This window comes from Hyaena hyaena, unplaced genomic scaffold (genome assembly GCF_003009895.1).
Source record: "Hyaena hyaena isolate Hyena2069 unplaced genomic scaffold, ASM300989v1 scaffold_368, whole genome shotgun sequence".
In the NCBI taxonomy this organism is placed as follows: Eukaryota; Metazoa; Chordata; class Mammalia; order Carnivora; family Hyaenidae; genus Hyaena; species Hyaena hyaena.
In genome coordinates, this window is record NW_024080989.1 from 57,677 (window position 1) to 79,549 (window position 21,873).

The 21,873-nt window shown below is 44.1% G+C and overlaps 1 protein-coding gene across 1 annotated transcript in view; it reads left to right on the forward strand.

Annotated features, from left to right (window-relative positions):
* Positions 1–21,873, forward strand: part of CACNA1C (calcium voltage-gated channel subunit alpha1 C) — a 205,855-nt gene that overhangs the window by 42,773 nt on the left and 141,209 nt on the right. The window contains exon 6 of the mRNA XM_039250015.1: positions 18,543–18,633. Coding sequence (XP_039105946.1) covers positions 18,543–18,633 — 91 coding nt within the window. The remainder of the gene's footprint in view (positions 1–18,542; positions 18,634–21,873) is intronic.

The window sequence follows — 21,873 nt, forward strand, 5'->3', positions numbered from 1 at the left end:
TGTTTTTGTTTAGGTCCTCGCCTCTTGTGTACTTTATTCTTCACATACATCCAGAGAAGTATCAGAAATATCCTTATTTTCTTTCTCTCTGTGTAAGCCCAGCTAGCTGGCTAAGAATGGCAGTGAGGAAATGGTTAAGAGAGTACCAAGAATAAATTCCTAGCTGCGTCTTTAGGATGGGAAAGCTGAATACGTTTAAGGCTTGAAAAGGTCAACTTTCTTCCAAGGGGGCAGAGGCTTGATTTTCATCCATTATGTGGTCTTTGGCATCATGCTCATTTCATTCACTGGATGCGATGGAGATTTATGGAGTAAATGTTATCACAAGCTGAGACTTAATGAGATCTCAACTGTATCTCCTGGATGTAGTGGAAAGCAACCATTTTGGTAATAAATAGAGAACAGCATCTAATTTGTAAATTCCTCTTTCCGTTTCTAAGTTTAATCAGATCAGTGAAACTGAAGGGAATTGTTGATGACCCAAAATTATTTTCCGTGCCTCAGTCTGGCCAGGAAGCATCACTCCTAACGGAAATGGCATGTTGCTCTGGCAATGGTAGGGGATGACATTTGTCATTAGACTAACTCAATTGTTGTATATTAAGAAATATGTTTAGACCAAAATCTATTTAAAACCAAACTGGAACTGACATTCTGATATTGCTGTTACTAGTGTCATTGGTTCATAGAAGCAAAAATTCTTTCCAAATAAGCTACAGAAATCTGGAGCAGGGGTGACTCTAAAAGGGCCCAGGACCCATGTGATTGCGTCTTGAGCCAACTGAGGCATCCAGAATAAAGCTAGAAGGACCACCATGGTGCCCAGGTTGTGGTCCCAAATAACCTTTTATGGCAAGGCAGAGGGCAGGTTAGGAAACCAGAACACAATCTCTGGCACGTTCTTGGTTTCATTTAGGGTTTTAAAAAAATCTAAGAAGCACAAAAGGGAGGTAAATGCAGCTTATCTTCTTTCCGATTGTGCTTAAATAGATTTTCAGGATTCATGGTAGTTAAAGATGTTTATAGATTGTCTTCTCAAGAGCTGTTAAGCATTCCCAGGCAGGGACCATGCCATGGGTAAGTTACTGTTAGCGCACAGTAGGAACTTCATGAATATTTCATGAGAGGACTGACAACATTGATAAAGACATGCGGGAAGTTGATGGCCCCAAAGGGAGCTCTGTTAACTGCAGCCATCCTTAGGGACTGGCCCTGGGAACACATATATCATCACTAAGAAGTGTTCAGACTCCAGATGACCTTTTAGATGCAAAGCAAGTGATCCTGAGGTTCTTCTGTTTAGCCTGTATTTTGCTTTTTCATTCCCCAATAAATACATACAGTGCCCAGGCATATTATCTCTAATCCTCACTTAAGCCTTCAAGACTGGTATTATTATCTCCACTTTTTCAGATGAGAAAGATGAGGTTCAGATAATTTACCCAAGGCCAGACAGCCAATAGAAGGCTTAGCCAGGACTCACGACCAGGTCTGTCTGACTCTAAGGGCCAGACTTTTTCTCTTTTGTCAGACAAGAAAGAGATGAGCACAGAGAACAAGGTAACCCTCCTACCCCCACTCCCCTACAGGAAATACCTGGTGATAGAGAGGGGAAGTGGAAGGGAAAGAAGACTCTGGAAAGCAGTCAGGAGACCTGATTCGTAGTCTCAGCTCTAATATGAATAGCTCTGTGACCTCAAACAAACCCTTCCCTCTCTAGGCCTCAGTGTCCTAGTATGTAAAAGTAATACTCAACCTCTCGTTTTCTACAAATCCTTGAGCATCCTGATCCCTTAGATCCCCCTCTGGCACTGTGTTTTCCTTTGAGTCCTATATTCCAGAAGTTACGGGTGGCTGGGCCAGGCAGAGAATATCCTCATTTTCGCAGACCCTGGCTTTGCCCTCCATGGCTGGACAGCCGCAGTTGGCTACAGGATAGACAGTGTCCAAAGTTCTTACTAGAACCTTGGGTGTTCTCGCCCCACCATCCAGTAGCTACGCTTCTATTCTATTCCCAGAGCCAACATCTTGATAACTTTGTCTCTGCCTTGAAAGCATTGAATGGTAGGATTTCAGCACTGGGAAGTGTCGCAGAGGCTCATTCCTGCTCCCCTGGTGTCTTCGTCTTTGCATGAAACTCCTGTATAGCGTCTATACAATATAGAGCCCTTCCCCATTTTCTTAAACACTCTGTGAAAGGAACTCACCAACCAGGTTACAAGAAACCCCTTCCATTTTTGTGCAACTCCAGTTTTTATAAAATTCTTTCTTCTCCTGAGCTGACAGGAGACAAGTTGCTGTTTAACTTCCACACGCTGGTCTGAGGTGTCAGGGGCGCAACAATGCCCTCCCGATGGCACTGTTAATTACCCTCAGCCGGCTAATTACTCACACTAATTGCTTCTCTGTCTCTGCTCTCCCTCCTGCCTTACATTTCCATTAGGGATGTGCTTCTGACATCATTGCCCACCTCTTCCGATTGGTCCCAGTAATCTATGAGGGAAGTATCAAGCCGTTAAAACCACGTAATCTTCCCAGACACTGAGTCAGTGCTGAGGAGGACCATGGAACAGGGCTCCTGACTCTGGCATATGCAGTCTCCACGACACTTCTCTGCCTGAGTCTCTTTCCCCCACTCCCATGCAGCCTCTCTTTCCTCACCAGTGCTGACCTCAGTGCTTGGTCCCTCCCATCTGCAAGGATGCTCACTTGCCTACAGTTTTGTTGGAATTAAACCTTTCCCAAATGCTTCCCCAAATCAGGAAAATACTCTACCTTTAGTCCTTTTCAGCTAACCATCAGAGAAAGATTACTCCCGCGATGCAAGCAGCAAAAGTAATAGAGTTGCATGGATCTGCCTGAGGTGCCCATGTCCCCTTTCTACAGACCCACCAACACCTGTTCATCATGCTGTCCGCACAAGCAGCACTTCTCTTCCTTACTTGAAAAGTCTGTTCTTTATCCCACCTGCCATTACCATGACTCTGTCTGAAAACCAGAACTTCTGTGTCCTTCTTTCCAGGTTTGCTGGGCCACTGAGCCCACAGCATGAATCCTCATAGAATTGAGGATTCAGAAGGGGAACAATAACCCAAAGGTGGCACTACACCCCAGGTAGGAAGGCCCAGGTGAACCCAAGGTCACACCTCCCATTTAAAGTCTATTTCTGGAGCATTAGCATTCCCACTTCCTGCCAGTGCCTCCAGGCCTTTTGCTTGTTGAAGACAGTGGTCCCTGTTCTCTAGGTTTCAAAAACCCTTTCTCTCTTCTAAAGGAAGAACAATCAGCCTCTCCGGCAAGCCCAGCTCTCCTGAGAAATTACAGAAGAGTTCTAAGATGAGGGGAAAGAGAGAGGAGGGATACAGGGTGAATAATTCCTTTGATTCAGATTAAATCTTGAGGGAAAAAATTTGGAGGGAGAGATTATTCAGTAGAATAATAAAGTGACTGTCCAGCATTAAAATCCACCTGTTCTCTTTGCACATTTGGTTTGGGGGTGGTTCCTCCTTCTCTGCCTTGGTTCAGAGTCACCCCCGCTGCTGTGGGCATGAGCCACCCTACCCAGCAGTCTCTAGTCTGTGTCCTTACCCAGCATAGCCCAAGAGGGAGGAAGAAGGCTTCAGCAGATAGCTCACTGTGTGTGTTCCAGTCCTCGCGCTGATGAAAGGGAGAATGAGAGAAACAGCGCCAACCCTGCCCCTACCCCAGAGACGCTCTTTTGGACCCCTCTCTGAGGGTGAAGAAGAGCCATGGAAGAAAGCTGGATGGGCTGCGTGTGCTAACCAGTGCTTGTGGGTGGCCTCCGGGCCTCCAGCAGAAGTCATGACTACTGCTCGCGGGTCTGCAGCACTGCCCATCTGGTTTCCCAGGGAAACTGGCATGGTGCCGTGGAAGGTGCCCTGCTTTCTGGTAGCTGTGGCGGAAAGAAAAGGACAGGAGAGTAAAGCAGAAAAAAGCGAGTGAGTCAGTGAGGTGCGGCTCTTCCCTCCATTCCTGAGCCAGAGTCAAAGGCACCATTGGCTGGGGGAGCAGTAGCATGCAGAGGACTGAGAGGTCTGCATCCTCGTCCTTGCTCTGCTCACACGAAGCCTCAGTCTCCTCATCTAGAAATTGTGAATGAAGACACCTTCCCTGGCCGTGTCCCCAGGTGGCTGTGAGAATTAAATGGCATGGTTTCCCGAGAGTAAGAACAAACAGGGCTGTGCTCTTCCTAATGAGCAGAGGAAGAACTGTAAATATACCAGAGCACTGAACTACACGGTACAAATAGTACCTGTTTGGGGAGGAAGAATGCTGTGATGCTGTGGGAAGCAAGAAGGCTTCCAGAGGGCAATGGCCTTGGAGGGAAAGAAGGTCTTGTGCCAAGGGAGGAGCCCAGGGGACATTCCAGCAGAGCAAAGACCAGATGTAGGTGGGTGCACAGTTGATGGCAAATACCTTGCATGTGTTAGGCTCTCCATAAAATGGCATCAAACCAAGTTAACCCAGTGTGGCATGTTCCAGAGGCCAAGACAAGAGCTGAAAGCTTGGCCCCGGGCATTCACTGCATAGAGATGGAATAGGGCCAAATCACAGGGGTCTCAGGAGGTAGGCTGCGGGTTCTGTGTGGTGCGTGACAGTAATGCGATGTGATGAAATGTTGCCGAGGGAAGACTTCTCCAGCAAATGAGAGAATCAGGTAAGGGCTCCAAGAACCCCTTCTGTCTGGGCCCACCCACACCCCCCACAAACAATCCACAACATGGTGTTGCATCAGTCAGAGCATCCATAAAGCTTAGTTCATTTTTTCTAAGCAAAAGAAACCTTAGGAGCCTCCTCTCAAACCCCCAGCGAAGGCTTGCAGACTTCCAAAAGTGAGCAACTCCTTGCCTCTCAAGGCAGTCAGGCCACTTCAGAAATGTTTCTTACATTAGGGCAAAATCTTCACCCCTCCAGTTACTCTTTGATGCCTTTTGCTTGTAGAACTACTCTAAGCAAACAATATCTCCCCCTCAAGTGAAAAGACTTCAATATTTGAGGAAGGTGATGAGGACTCTAATATACCTTATCTAGACTAAACCTTTCTAGTTTCTTCCTAGAACATGACATAGAGCGCCCCCACCATCCCAGAGCTCCCCCCTCTGGCTGCTGCCCCTCTAAGAATGTGGTCCTGAGCACTGAATCCCATCCTAACAAGATCTGACTGATGCTGAGGAGGGGAGCATTGCATTCCTGGGTCTTCTTCCAGGGCAGGGGGCCTAGGATTGTGTGAAGTGACACTGTAGAAGGACCTTTCAGTGCCACATATGGGCCATTAAAGTAGCAAGATGGACCCAGGACTGCACCCTCACCCCAGCAAGGGGTGGAAAGGAGGAAAATCACAACTGCAAACCTCCAGCAGGTGGAGTTGGGAGATAATTAAAGAAAAGGACTTGCCACAGAAGGGGGCAAGCTGATTGATATCCTGACAGCTGCCCATAAACTCATTCATGAAATGATGGGGCTAAAGAGGCACCATGGGGTTGGGAGCTAAAGTGACTCACTTCACATAAATGCCATTAATGGAGGCAGCCTAGAAATTTAAGGCAGCAATTTACTTGCATGCTGGAAGGAAAGGCAAAGCTAAGACCCTCCCCAAGAGGTAGTGCTCTCTATTTGGGGCAGCTCCTGCTCTGTGGGTACCCACATCCTTCGAGATTGTGCTGGGCTCCTAGAGGGCTTCTTGTAGGAAATTTGACCTGAGTCAAAATTATCTCAAGCAGCAGAAAGCAGTGAAAAGGAAGACAGAGCCCAACAAGAAAAGGAGAAAATGAGAGTGAATCATGAGCTCTATATAGCCTCTGTAGACAGCAAGAACAAGGCACAAAGTGTAAATCTCATCCACGGTGGAACTTTTAAATTCCAGACAAGGCGAGGGAGCCCTGGGCCTCTGCTCAGTTATGATGTTCCAGGGTGGACTTTCAGCCTCTCCATGATGTGAGGGAATGGCAAGTGAGAATGGTGACAGTGCTGGATGTGGGGAGAGGACTGTTCCTCTATCACCAACTAGACTTATGACACAGGGCAAGTCACTTTCTCTGGACCTTAACATTCCCACCTGTAAAATGAAGGCTTCTCTACCCCTTCTAGCCCTGCACTGTAGGTATGATTCAGATCTCCCTTTGCAGTGGAGAAACTGAACCACTAACGGATGAAATACCACACCCAAGGTACAGAACTCCAAAGTGTCAGAGACAGGATTCAAACTCAGGCCATCTGGCTCCAGAGCCCATGCTCCTAACACGCTGCTCTGCTTACTGCTTCTTCCTCTTTGCCCAGGAGAGCTGGCAGGAAGGGCCTGGGAAGGATCATGAAATAAATGGCTTCTCCCAAGGACCTCCACCTGCACTTTCTGCTCCTCTTCTCAGCAATGCAGGCACATATGCAGGGCTCTCTAGTCCTCTCTAATGATTAGGAAAGGGCTTTAAGAGGGGAGACTTAGCATAACATCTACCACAGTTCAAATGCTGGATTTTATTAGTTCTTTGCTTTGAATAAATGACTTAATTCTCTAAGCCTCAAGTTCCTGGTCTATAAAATGGGAATGTATATTGGGGACATATAATCCCTTGTAGGATTGTTTGAGGCTTGAATCAGTTAGCATATGTAAAGTGCATGGAAGAGTAGCTGTTATTACTCTTACTATTACTTAATACTATTAGTATTAGGATAGAAATGGTGGATACTACTATTACATGTGCAAGAGTATTTGCACTCTGAGGGGACAAGACCCTAAAATGAAGAAATGACCGGATTGAGTTGGAGAGGGATTGAGGACACAAGTCATTCTCTGTCCCTGTTGTACCACAGGGGTGACCATGGCTAAACTTGGCTTTGGTAACTAGAATAATGTCCTCCCCCCAGCCTAAAATTAGTTTGTGCTGAAAAGAATTGAGTTTCCAAAGGAGTCCTATACAGAAAGTCCACCATCATTCATGTCCAGAAGATCCCATCTCAACCCCAAACGGCAGTGAGCTCTGTTTTCCTTGGGGATGTCCATGCTCTCCTGTGTGATCAGATGTCCTGTTTTCCCCATGGTCCCAAGGGTCTGAGAATGTTCCATGCTGCCCTGCCATCCCTAATAAAGGTAGGGGCGGGGTGGGGAAGGAAAGCAAGAGGGTCATGGGCCAAAGTTCAGACATTTGTTTGATGCAGCTGAACTTCCTTCCCCTGCCTCCTTCTGCCACTGCCCACCTCCCCCTACCTGCAGCCATGGCCCGACTCAGTGGCACCACAATTGTGGAGAGAAATTTTCTGCTTGGGAGCACTGGATGTTTATGGCCTGCTGAGAGCACAGCAACCCTGGTTTTCTTTCTTGGGTTATGGCTGCAGATCAGGGCAGGCATTTATGCCTCCTCCCAGTTTATAGCAGTAATAATAATTATTATGATGGCACATTGTGCTTATATTGTGCCTTTTTAATAAGGCCACTTTGTTTGGCTTCTTAATACTTAATCCTGTTTTATATTTACTTTCTGATGGCTTAACATCAACCAGGTTTTAATTGCTTCTGTAGAGGAAGCCTTGCTGGGCCTGAGCTGGCAGGAAGCTTCTGAGAAGGCTCTGGAGGCTGTGGCACCTTTCTCTGTGACCTTTCAACCCAGACAGGCTGCCATGGCTGCGTTTCATTTTGCTTTCTCTCTCACCATCTCTTTCCTCTTCTTTGCTACAATCTACTTTTCTCCTCTCCTTTTCCCTCTCTTTCTTTCTCTTTGAAGAGACCTATAATTCATCATCTATTTTAATTTATTAATGTAAGAGATAAAGAAACTGAGACCCCAAATCATCATGTAACTGATACAGAGTTTGGAGCTATTTTGTGGCAAGACCAAGGCAAGGACCATCTTTGGTATTTCCTAGATTCACAGTACGAGGGAGATTCCTAAGACTCTCAGTTGGATAAAGACACATAAAGAGCTCCTTCACCATCAGCCTGAATCTATGTTTGACCATATGTTTGATCCATCAAACCGTAGAAAACTAGCAAGCAGTAACTTTCCAAGTTGTTTTTTCTGGAAGAGAAAATGAAATGAAACGTAACATAGTTTCTTTCAAGAGAATATCCTAGGGCAGTAACCACAACCAAAAGTTTGTGGAGTGAAAGCCATGCCCACTGTAATACCCCACATCACTAGTTCTTGTCAATTAGTTCTTATGTATTTGAGCAAAGTTATTCTGGAGGTTGTCTGATGTACCCAGGAAAGCCCTGGACACAAGGCCAGTCATGCTCTGCCATTTACTACCTTTCACCTTGGAAAACTAAGTTCAACTTGTAGGGACTACCCTTTTACTTAACAGTGGGATACCTTGTACTGGGAGGGCTACATTGGCCAGGCTCTTGACAGAAAACAGATAGACTCATAGAGTGGGTGATGTAAGAAGAGGTTAATAAAAAAAAAACGCAGGAAGGTTTAAGGAAGTCAACAAGGGATAGCCCAGTACCCTAGAGATAGCGCCCATGAGCCTGTTGGAAGGACTTGAATGGCCAAAGTGAGGGAGCAGTTTTCATAAGTCAGAGAGGGTGGTCATGAGGAGAGGGTCACGTGACCAGACGTGTGGCCTTCAGCAACAAGATGCAGCCAATCTGTACCACCCTGCCCACGCCACCAAGGAAATAAATACCCCAGCTTCACTTTCCTCATGCCTCATAGACATCCTGCTGGCACTTCCTATTGGGTGACCCAACACAAAGCCCTAGGGTAGAAGAGGTTATTGTAATTTACAAAGATCAGACTTCTGGGCTATAGGGCATAGCAGAGAGGGATGGAGGGTGCATCTGAATGACAAACCCTTAAGATGTACAGCATATAGGAGTGCCCTTAAAACTCCATGAAGATAGAAAGTGTTGTTATTATTATAGTTCCATATCTAATACCACTAGGATCTGAAAGGGAGTCCAGAGAATTCTAATATAAAGACTCTGGCCTTGAAGAGATTATAACTTAGGGAGATAAATCTAATACTTATACAGCAAACTGTAAGAAAAACAGATTTAAATTAGTTGGTAATATTAGCAAATACTTATAGTACTTACCATTTTACAAGGTTTTTATAAATATTATTTCACTTAATCCTTATTAGAACCTCATGAAATAAATAGCATCCTTAACCTCTTTTTACATATAAGGGAACCTCAGAAAGGTTAAATAACTAAGCAGAGTTTCATGGCTAGGAGAGGGTGGAAATAGAACTTGAATTCACATTTTATTTATTTATTTATTTTATAGTTTATTGTCAAGTTGGTTTACATATAACACCCAGTGCTCATCCCAACAAGTGCCCTCATCCATGCCCATCACCCTCCTTCCCCTCACCCCCACCCCCCCCAGCCCTCAGTTTGTTCTCAGCATTCAAGAGTCTCTCATGGTTTGCCTCCCTCCCTCTCCCCAACTATTTTTCCCCTTATTCTTCTGCTTTATCCTCCGTTAACTTCCTCCTAATCCACCTATATGTGCAAACATATGGTATTTGTCCTTCTCTGCCTGACTTATTTTGCTCAGCATAACACCCTCAAGTTCCATCCAGGTTGCTACACATGGCCAGATTTCATTCTTTCTCATTGCCATGTAGTATTCCATTGTATAAATATACCACATCTTCTTGATCTATTCATCAGTTGATGGACACTTACACTCTTCCCATGATTTGGCTATTGTTGAGAGTGCTGCTATGAACAGTGGGGTACATGTGCCCCTAGGCATCATCACTCCTGTATCTCTTGGGTAAATTCCTAGCAGTGCTACTGCTGGGTCATAGGGGAGTTCTGTTGTTAATTTTTTGAGGAACCTCCATACTGTTTTCCAGAGGGGTTGCACCACATTTTAATTTTAAATTCTCATAGATCCAAATGTTCCAGGAACTCAGAAGACGGGACTCTGTGAGAGTAGGTGGTCCTGAAAGGCTCCACAAATGAGAACTGGGCCTCCAGGAATGGATGAAATTTGACTAGTTGAGGAGTTAGCACATTTTTTTTTCTCTAATGGGCCAGTTAATAATTATTTTAGCGGGCACCCTCCTGCACTGTTGGTGGGAATGTAAACTGGTACAGCCCCTCTGGAAAACAGTGTGGAGGTTCCTCAGGAAACTAACAATAGAACTCCCTTATGACCCAGCAATAGCACTGCTAGGAATTTACCCAAGGGATACAGAAATGCTGAGGCATAGGAGCACATGTACCCCAATGTTCATAGCAGCACTCTCCACAATAGCTAAAACATGGAAAGAGCCTAAGTGTCCATCAATAGACGAATGGATCAAGAAGATGTGGTTTATCTATACCATGGAATACTACATGGCAATGAGAAACAATGAAATCTGGCCATGTGTAGCAACATGGATGGACCTTGAGGGTGTTATGCTGAGCGAAATAAGTCAGGCAGAGAAGGACAAATACCATATGTTTGCACGTATAGGAGGATTAGGAGGAACTTGACAGAGGACCAAGGGGGAGAAGAAGGGCGGAAATGGTGGGGGAAAGGGAGAGAGGCAAACCATGAGAGACTCTTGAATGCTGACAAAAACTGAGGACTGATGGATGTGGGGGGGAGGGGGGGATGGGCATGAAGGAGGGCACTTTGGGGATGAGCACTGAGTGTTATGTAGAAACTAATTTGACAATAAACTATTTGTAAAAAAAAATAATAATAATAATTATTTTAGGCTTTGCAGGCCACACGGAGCCTGTATTGCGACCACTAGCTCTGCTGCTATAGTGTGAAAGCTGCCATGGACAATACAGAAGCAAAAAACCATAGCTGTGTTCCAGTAAAACTTTATTTACAAAACAAGTGGAAGTCTAGATTCGGCCCAAGGGCTATTGTTTCCTGACCCATGGAATACATGAAGAGGGGGTAGACAGGGTATGATCTATGACATCATATCTACAAAAACCCAGAGGTTAGAATAAAGATGGCACAGGGGCACCTGGGTGGCTCAGTTGGTTACGTGTCCGACTTCCACTCAGGTCATGATCTCGTGGTTCGAGGGTTTGAGCCCCACGTCGGGCTCTGGGCTGACAGCTACTCAGAGCCTGGAGCCTGCTTTGAATTCTGTCTCCTTCTCTCTCTCTGACCCTCCCCTGCTCATGCTGTCTCTCTCTCTCTCTCTGAAATAAAAAAAAAATTTTAATAAATAAATAAAAAGAATAAAGATGGCACATTCAAGGGACAATGAAGAGGGAGGCCCAACTTGGGCAGAGGATTTCTGCAGGAAGTAACAGGAAATAAGTATGACTCAATAGTGTTTTAGTCAGCTAGGGCTGCCATAACAAAGTACCACAGACAAGGTGACTTAAACAACAGAACATTATTGTCTCACAGTTCTGGAAGCTAGAAAAATAAGATGAAGATGTCACCAGGGTAGGTTTCTTCTGAGAGCCCTGAAGGAAGGGGCTGCTCCAGGTCTCTCTCCATGGCTTATGTATGGCCATCTTCTCCCTGTGTCTTCGCATTATCTTCTCCCCCTATGTGTCTGTGTCCAGATTTCTTCTTCTGATCAGCATACCAGTCATATTGGTTTGAACTTGCCCTCATTATATCATTTTAACTTAATTACTTCTTGAAAGACCCTCTCTGCCAATACAGCTACACTCTGAGCTACAGGGCTGAGGACTTCATATGAATTTCTGAGGGGCACTCACAACCATTACAGATAGCATGAAGCCAGACTATGGAGAGGTTTAGATTCCAGATTAGAGTCAGTGGGGTAGGAAATTAGGAATCTTTTTGCATGTTAACCATAATTCTGATTAGCACTTTGAGAAAATGAATACTAATTTTACCATTCATATGCAAAAAAGACAATAAAATTGGCATCTGCCAATTAAATAGCAAAGTAAATTGTTCACTTCATCCAAGAGTGTGTGGAAGCCTGAGAAGCTGGATACCGACAGTCTGGCAAGACCCAGAATTCAGCCCATTGGCTCCATACAGCACTGAGCAGCACTGAACTGGAGAAGTTCACGTTGGGTGAGAAACGTCTTCATTTCCTTGGGCTTCTGACACCTCTGCTACCGCCTGGGATGTCTGGCCCTGATACACCAATCCTGTCTGAACAAAAGGAGATAAATGATTGACAGAAGTTCATGAGTACTCTGAACTTTGGTAATGAGATGACCAGCTAAGTTCCAGATTGAAAACCAGGCATTTCTCTAGGCAGATCCCAAGAGAGCCCAACCATTCCTGCTGAAAGTCACAACAGAACATTGCAAAGCCCCATCCCTGGGATGGTATCAAAACTGTTTGGATGACCAAAGGTTTTAGAACTAGGCAGATTTCTTCATCTCTGTCAGGTCCATTTTTCATTTCCTCACGTGGATCTTTGCTCTAATGTCACTCAGTCTATTGTGATGCATAAAAATATCTGAGACAGCCTCAAGAAGCAAGGCCAGATATTTTATGTGTGGATTATTCTCCACATATCTCCCCCTAGCCTTGGAATAGGAAGGAAGGAGGGGAAGAAGGGAGGCAGAAAAAGAGAGTATAGGAAGGGATACCTAAGAAGATTTTGCTTACAGTTTCCTTTGTGGATTAATTGCTAAGTAAGCTTAGTGACTTCATTTTTCTTTATCAAAACCAACATTGCTCTTACTCTCAAACCTTGGTCAGAGCCCCATCTGGAGTCATTTTTTATTTGTGTGAATGAGTATAGCCATCATTGAACACACATACTGCATCATGACAGCTAAATGATATCTAATTTTTGTTTACAGAAAACATGAATGCTAACACACTGGAACAACCTGGAGTAGATTTACCACTTGGACTTTGTTTTAAGCAGTGTAAGGAACTGACTGGAGACATTAGTTTTATAGAGAGCTTCTCTGTTGACCATAGTTATGGAAATGCTGGCCAGCTGATCTGTGCAGCCATGATTTCAAAGCACTATCTCATGTTTAATGGGAGATTCTTAAATTTTGTTAAATAAACCTTCAGAGGGTTTGCAAACCCTAATGTACCAGGGACTACCGATCTTCACCATGGCTTAGATCTAGTGCTACTCCCCCAGCATGATTCATAGGATTACCAGATTCAGATTATCCCATGTAGAAAATGGCTTATTATAATCCCCCCAGTATCCACACAGCTCTTCTTCAAGCAGGTTGAGGAAAACATTGGTTACTGTGAAACAAAAACTGTGCACCTCCTTGGAGACATAGAAATGATCTACCAAGAGCACCTGGATGGCTCAGTTGGTTAAACATCCAACTCTTGATTTCAGCTCAGGTCATGATCTCAGAGGTAGTGGGATCAAGCCCCAAGTTGGTCTCCTTGTGGATAGCAGGCATAGAGCCTGCTTAAGATTCTCTCTGACCCTCTGCCTCCCGCCCCCCTCCCCCGCCCCTCTAAGGAAAAAAAATCATATACCAAGCACTGTTCAAGCAAGAGTTGCCACCAAAAGAAAATGTTTTGGTGAGAGAAGATGTTAATTCAAGATGTAATTAGTTGTGGTGAGGTGGAGTCTACACAATTCATTGTAGTGGTTGTGATATTATTAAATGTGTAATTATGTTATCCACCACCTGCAATGGCAGTTGTTAATTACTCTTCTGGGAAAATCTCATTTCTTTGGGAGTCTCCTCAGCAGAAGTCAAGGGACAGGACAGACCAGAAACCCAGATTTGGTCCATAGTACCTGCTAATAATGAAGTTAGAAAGTCATAAAACTAGCTTCCTCTCCCACATTCTTTCTCTGTATTCTTCTTCCTAAATTCATTCAAAAAGTACATTTTATTCCACAAAGGGTATGTTATTATGACACTGTCTGCAGATGAGCAGACATCAAGCTTCACTTGAGGGTTGCCTTTAGAAGAGAGGTGCCCTCAGGCACCTGGGTTCTTTGCATATTTCTGCCTTAGTTTCCAACCAATCCACCATCTGAGTGGCCAAAAAAGGGTCAGAGTCTCCAGCTCATCTATAGAACAAATATCTAGCATTTCTAATTCTCAGCTTTCAGTAGTTTGGGCACCCAGATTCCAAGAAAGAATCCAAGTCTCTTTCTCTAGGGCAACAAATCCTTTAAAGAATCAACTGTGATCCTGTTCTCTAATCCCTTATCAATAGAAACATAAACTGCATTTTCACCCATCTTATTCTCTTAGGTATTTACAGGATAAGCCATCACAAATAGGAACTAATATTAATGTGTTAATGTTTCACTCCTTCCAACTGAGATATTTTCATTTCAGCAAGGAGCCTTCAGATATATGACTTGACTCAAAAGAGCAGATCTAGCAAATACTACTGCACACTCTTAAAGGAGAGTATTTAGAGGCTCTTCAAATCGCTTGCCACACAAGTGGATGCCAGCTTTGCCCACATGAGAAACCAGCCCTGGTCAAATTCAGTTGTACACTGAGAGACCATGCATTTATCAAGCTCTGTTGTTTTAAAAGTTATCATGAGTTATTTCTGAAATCAAACAATATGGGACAAGATTGATGCCAAAGCCAGAAGCTGAATGATGATTCTGTACAACAGGTCACAATGTTCTGGGCTTTCCATCACTGACCAGGGCTCTTGTGCCCCAAGACAACCATGTGAACAGACAAACTTGGTGACTGGCAGTCTCATGTTGACCTCTTTATACCTCCAAACAAAAGACCCCTCATTATGAGATACTTACTTCAGTGACTGTCATCATTATAAATTGAGACATAGCTCCTGCTAGAAGGCAATTGGAACCAAGCCTTTCATTTCAGCTCCTAACCTTCAGTACTTTCTTTATATAGGATTTTTGAGAAGTGAGAAAAAAATGCTACTGTTGTAAAGTATCTGCTTATTCTAAGCTTTGTATTTTAAAGATGTGCATTTGGGACATGGCTCTTTACTTAGGTTAAAAATAAGATTGACCCTTTTCTATCATGAACCAGTCTTTAGAATTCTCACTAACAAGTAGCACTCAAGTATTGCCACTGAATGTGATCCAAGTTCCAGGGGAAGTGGATAAAATAAAGAATCACCTAAAAACTTGGATTGACCTTCATATTCATGCCCTTACCTGGGACTGATGGGACTACCTACCCATTCCTCATTAGGGCACATGCTTCCTTTCCTGAGTGGTTACAGATTTTCCACCTCATTAATCAGTTGTGACTAAGCCTCACTCACCACTGGTCCCAAGCAATCTCCATAGAGGCCTGGCAAAGGTGCAGTTAATGCTAATTTTGCCAGAGTGGGAAAATTCTCTTTCTCTGGAATTAAATAAAGCACTTGACATCCAGAACTCAAAATCTATTGCAGAATACAGAACTCCCCCTCTTCCATTTGTGGCAATCAGTGTCTTTACAATCTCCCTAGTACCTTCTTCTTTAACCATAGCAACTTGAGCAACTTCTTTGCCTGTTTAAACTGATTAAAATCAGATATGTATGTGTTGAATATGGTCAGGCCTGAAGCACTTGGTGGATCTTTATTGAATGGGACTGAATAGCTGAATTGGACAAAGGGACAAGTAGACCCACGGGTTGTTTTCCGTCTACAAGTGGCATGATCTGGGTGTAAGTAATGAGGGAGGGATGGATCCACTACAGGTGGGGAAGAGGTCAAGTCACCTGGCCATTGGGCAGGAGTGATGGGGCACACCAATGCTGTCATTTGATTTTAGCAGTTACCCCAGTGGAGCCTGTAAAAGAGGCACCTCCCTAGGGAGGCAGCAGGGATGGGTGGCAGCCTCCCCCAGGAAGCTCTTCCCTCAAAGCCACTAACTAGATAGACCAGTGTAGAGTGAAGCTTCTGCTGGAGTAATTCCTTCTCCTCAAGATACATCATTTGTTTTGTGTCATTAATTCATGTGATTTGGGTTTTTGGTTCTATTTTGTTATGTTTTCCTATGTGTTTTTGGTTTATTGCTTTTTACAGTTTTCTTAGTTTATGTTCAGAGATTAAAATGGATGTTCAATGTGATAGCTGAGTTCCTTGTTTCTTTCTTTTGCCCGTGGCTGACTGCATGCTCTCTGTTGATGTCTTGTTCCTGGTTCTTGACACCATCTTGTCTGTGAAAGGAAGCACTCCAGCGGGCTTGCTTGATCAGAAGAAAGGGAAGTTTGCTTGGTTTAGTCACTCCACAGAAACCCATGGTAATGTTCCCCTGTGCTCTATGTATATAAATGTGCATTGATACATACCAGACTGGGGGGGAGGGTATTTTTCTTGATGGCTTGTGATATAGTGGTCCTGAGTGAGTGAGTGAGTTTGTGTATGTGTGTGTGTCCATAAGGGGATGGTAATCTGCCCCACTCAAAACCACTACCTTATTATCTCTTCATATATATAAAGTCAGCAGACCTGACAATCAGCAGCAGCTATTCCTTGATAGAACCCTGATAGAACCCTTCCTTTGGATAGTACCAGCCAAGATTCGGGTCACTGGAAATGCCTACTTGGTACTAGTACAGGCAGTTCCTTGATTTAGAATATGATATGGCTCCTCCTTAAAACCCAGGCCCACCCACTCCTAATTTGGTTTCTTTCCAAGCTTAGCACCACCACCATCATACCACTCCAGTAGCATAAAAGGGGCTCTCTGGGAGCAAAGTGTCACAAAGTCAGAGTTCTTTAACTTTAAAGAATGATGCCTGAAGAGTTAAAGGAACCTTAGGTTAGAGATGGCCAGAGATAAATGAAGTGAAATACTGAAAGCTCTTCAACTGTATAACTTCTTTGTTAGTGTGGATGGAACAAGGAATCTGACAAACTCTGAAGGTGCTGCCAGTACTAAAACCAGGTTTGGCCTCACATACCAGCTCCCTCAGACCTCAGACTACAAAGGGAGTCTAAATGCTGTAAAATTCAACACCTCCATATGGCTATTCACCATGCTCCTTTGATACTTCCAGAACCTTATTTGGCTATAAGAACCCTGTCTTAGGGTATAGAGTAGGGAATCGGTCAACAGAGGAGCAATCCAGATGAGCATGGTGCAAGGGTCATGACATTTGTGCTCCCAACCAAGTCCTACTCCAAATCCACTGTGTAAACATGGGCATCCTCCCTTCCCTAAACTTTACTTTTCTGTTTTGTAAAGTGAAGGAAACAAGTTAGAGCTGGGTAATATCTAAAGTCTCATCCAATGACAACCTTCTTTGAAGTGGCATCTAGATTTCTTTTTACCCAACTGTATCAAAGTGAATCCTAGGGTGGAGAGGTCTCTCATACATGACAGTCAAACATATGGTAAGTTGTGGGTTTTCTATTTGTATCTTGCATGTTCCTGAAATGAGTCTCTTCTCACCCACCCATCTTGTCTTCATCCAAAAGAAAAGAACCTTGGAAGATTTCCATCCAACAACGTTATCCATATAACAAGTAGAAGCTTTTCCTGGGCTGTAGCAGCCCCGTGGTGATTTGTCACATGGTGCCACATCACCTGATGCCATACCCACATTAACTGCAGATTTTGTGGCTGCTGAAGGTTAGTGATTTTCTCACCACATGAGGAATTCTGTTCTGCAATAAGAACAGAACCAAGACCAATGCTATAATGGCCCCTCTGAAGAACAAGTGTTGCCAAAAATAAAACACATTGTTGTGTCATATTAAAAGGGTAAGAGATGGTGGAGAAGAATTCTCCTGAGCAAAACTTTTATTTGGAATTTAAAAAATAATAATAAAATAAATGGCTTCTCTAAGCCACCACACTGAGTTCCGCACTAGATAACTCCTGCTGCTCTGGAAATTCAGCCCACTGCTGCCTTGGGAAGAGAGTGTAGATTGACTGGACAGGTTGGAACCAGTGGAATTAGATGGTTTATATCCCAAGACAGCCTGTTCGGATGGGAACATCAGAATTACTGGAAGGGGAAATAATATCCTAATCTATCTGCAGTCTATCTTCAAGTCACCTTTAAATTTAATTGGTGGATTCCACACTTGTGCTCCTCACTCCTGGTATCTATAGTGCTAGTTTGAATCTTAGTACATGATTCTGTTAATAGCTATTTCAAGCTCCCTATTTCAGGTGTGGTCCTAGGTGCACCCAATGTGCACTACAAGAAAGGGGGAAGTCTTCCATATCCATCTAGTAGTTCATGAGGCAGCAAAAACACCCTTTCTACAAATAAGCTGGACCCTAAGTTTAGGGATGAACCCTCTTAGAATTGATGGGTGGGGAAAAAAAGCAAAATAAAATATTTTCATGAAAGCTCTTCTTATGGCTAGTAGTGGATGCAAATAGAAAAGCTATGCAAAGTTTTCTATTGTAGAAAAAGGTAGGAAAGGATTCAGTGGTCACTGTTTTCAAGAAGTAAATAATCTTAGCACCAGATTTCCTCCCAAATCCCACTAGTCTGAGTGTCCTTAGCAGCAAAACTTATTCTAGAGAAGCAGCAGGCATGTTGGTCAAGGAAACCCCCAAACTTGGCCATGGCAATGCTCACAGAAGCACCACTGCACCCCACTAGCAGAAGCTGCTTAGGCTTTCCTCCTCCCAAGCAGCACAGTCTTAGGATAGGGTGTTGTGCAAACTAATGCTCTTCTCTCCCCTTTTCCTTCCCACCCTCATGCCTTGCATCCCTTTGATTCTTATAGTGAGCATGCCCACAAGTGAGACGGAGTCTGTCAACACTGAAAACGTGGCTGGAGGTGACATCGAGGGAGAGAACTGCGGGGCCAGGCTGGCGTGAGTAGGCACGGCGAGCCCAGGGATTGGGGCTTTTCCAGGGGTGCGGGAAAGGATGCTGTGTCCTTAAATCACAATGGTTTGGCCCATTGTGGGCGAGGCAGAGGTCAAAGAAACATAAAACTCAGGTGGTGACTTGTGTGAGAAAAGACAGCTCTGGGTTGAGTATGGCTCCTAGGCAGGGGGAGGAGTCTTAACATTAAGGCCAGTCTCCATTCTGCACTCCTGTAAGGGTCTGACTCATGTATTTCAAGCCCCTGTCCATTATATCAGAGAAATATGAAGTGGTGGGGGTTAGATGTGGCTCCGAAGTCTGTTTCTTCCCAGCCTCTCTCACCCATGTCACATGAGACACTTATGTGAAGGTCCCTGGGTTCTGCTGGTAAATGTGACCTGGAAAAAGAGGAAACAGGTAAGAAAATAACCTGGGAGCTAATAAACATGTTGGTCCTTATCTGCAACTCTAGTTATCTACCTAGTGAAGGGAAACAGAGGGGCGCCTGGGTGGCCTGGTCGGTTAAGCGTCCGACTTTCGCTTAGGTCGTGATCTCGTGGTTCGTAGGTTCGAGCCCCGCGTCGGGCTCTGTGCTGACTACCAGCTCGGAGCCTGGAGCCTATTTCAGAGTCTGTATCTCCCTCTCTGTCTGACCCTCCCCTGCTCACGCTGTCTCTCTCTCTCCTAAAAATTAAAAAAAATAAAAAATAAGGGAAACAAATTCCTGAAGTGCAAACTTGAGTCAATACAGAATTCACCTGTTTAGGTTGGAACGTGGCCAGTCACCTCCAAAAGCAGCTCCAGCATAGATGTCCATAACTTCCCTTTCCCTGGGTCAGACCCCAGGCCCTAGGCTTTGGTGAGCTGACTGGCCCAGAACTGGGCCATGTGCACAGAGGAACAGTTCATACATGAATTATCACCAATACCCATCTTAGTATTATCTTAAAAATGGACACCAGTAGTGCCTGGGAAATGTTCCCCCATGAAAAAATGAAGGGTAAAAATAGTTTAACTGCTAAAAATAAGTAAACTGCTGGTTCTATTACCAGCATCTCAGCAGAGTCCAAAGATTAAAGTCATATTCTGTCAGGGATTCACATTGACCTTGGGCATGAGGCCTCATGGAACATTCAAGGTCTGCTTTGGGAAGTAGAACCTACTCTTCTTGTTGGCTTGGTGGTATAGGAACTGTAAACTCACCCCAGTCCCTGAAAGGCACTGCGTGCAGAAGGCTCTTAGTAGGACCAGTCCCAAGTAAAATGAGTTTCAAAATCGCTCTATCAGTGGAACAGTATCTTATTTCACCCTTCATTCCTGAAATGACTCAATGCTCTGAGCAAACCCCAACCCATTTAAAAAGATTCTCCATAGGTAAGTCTAAACAAACCATGCCAGGCTTGAGAATGGTCTCCAAGCCAAAGAGAAGGGAAAACAAGGCTTAGAAACAGACCAGCTCTTGCAACTTCTATTTCCAGGGTACACAGGGCCTTCAGTATCACTCACTCTGACAGTGGCACCAGGGAGTCTGCACTGCAGATTTCTCGGCATCATTGGGAAGCAATTATTGTCAAAATGTTGTTAAAATACGAGGCTAATTACATTTTTAAGCAGCAGTCCAAACCTTTCCCTCTTCTCCTTTTGGAACCATAGAAAGCAAGCACTTAAGTTATTGCAAATGGACCCCAGCAAACCGTCTAAGTCTGTCAGGCCTTTCTGTGGTCTTGACACCACAGAGGACCCTACAACTCTGGCTTTTGGGCATAGCCCAAGTTGCAGACGAGGAGGGACCCGGGGAGTTTCTAGCCCTAGGAAGTCATTTGAGAGTACATTTTAGGAGAGTATGTTGGCTCTGTTGGAGGGTGAATATGATTATCCTCCAGAGAAGGAAGCTGGCACCTCTAGTATATCTGTCATTTCCTTGAGGACATTGTCTGCGGGCTAGGAGAGCTCTGTAGAAATGGTCTTTATTATCCTTATGAATATCCACATTTATGCATCTACTCTGTGCCTATAAAATACCTAGACACAGTACCAGAACTATAATATATACCTAATAAATTATGGTCTTTCCCCCACCTCTCTACCCACCCCCACCCTACTCCCTGCCTTGGTCAACCATGGGATAAGACTGCCAACATTCTTGGTGGGAAACAGTGTGAGAACTGACTGGGGGCTTAGACTGAGTGTTATGGGAAGGAGACAGTGAGGGCCTAGCATTTTTAAAGCTAATAGTTAAAAGACTTGTGTAGTCAGATGAGGCCAGGATGAGAATTTATAGGTAGTGAGATGGCCTGATGAAGATGGTTCCTGAGAGGGTGGGGGCACAGAAAAAAAAAAAACTATAGTATGATATTTTTGGGAGGAGAGGGAGGTGATGAAAAAGAAGGAGCCATCAACGTTTGAAGACAGAAAACAGTAAGGATACTGAAGTAAAATTTGAACCAAGAGTCCATCAGAGGGACTTGCAGGTACCATGCAGGCAACAGGATGTAGAAGTCCAAGGTGCAGCTCTGAACAGGGATGGAGCCACACACTTGAGGTTATCAGTATAAAATCTATTAATGAGGGTATAGGACAGGGTTGTTCATAGATGAATAGAGGCAGAAGGCCAAGGACTGAACCTTGGGAACCGAACACACAGAAGAATAAGAAGAGGTAAATGAAACAAATGAAGAAATGTTAAGGGAAGAGACAGCAGCACTTTCCTGGAATCCATGGGAGAAAGAATTTCAAGAGAGAACTGTTTATTTGTATGTTCATTCAAAGTGTGCCCAGAGCTTGGTACTAAGTGATGGTGATACGTAGGATAGAAAAATTGATACCATCTCATTGGTGTTTATAATCTGTGTGGAAGTTACATTAAACAAGTGAATAAGTCACTATAAACAGGATAAGTGTTAAGAAGAAAAAGTAACTATAGTGTAGGGCTAATAACATGTTAGACTGACAACTTTTTTTAAGAATTAAATCTAAGCAGAGAACTGAAGGGCGAAAATACATTATTGAGGTTAAGAGTAAGGAAGAATGTTCCAGTCAAAGTCAACAGTGTGTTTCAAGGCTTTTGGATAGAAGAACTGGGAGGCCAGGGATACAGAAATGCTGAGGCATAGGAGCACATGTACCCCAATGTTCATAGCAGCACTCTCCACAATAGCTAAAACATGGAAAGGGCCTAAGTGTCCATCAACAGATGAATGGATCAAGAAGATGTGGTTTATCTATACCATGGAATACTACATGGC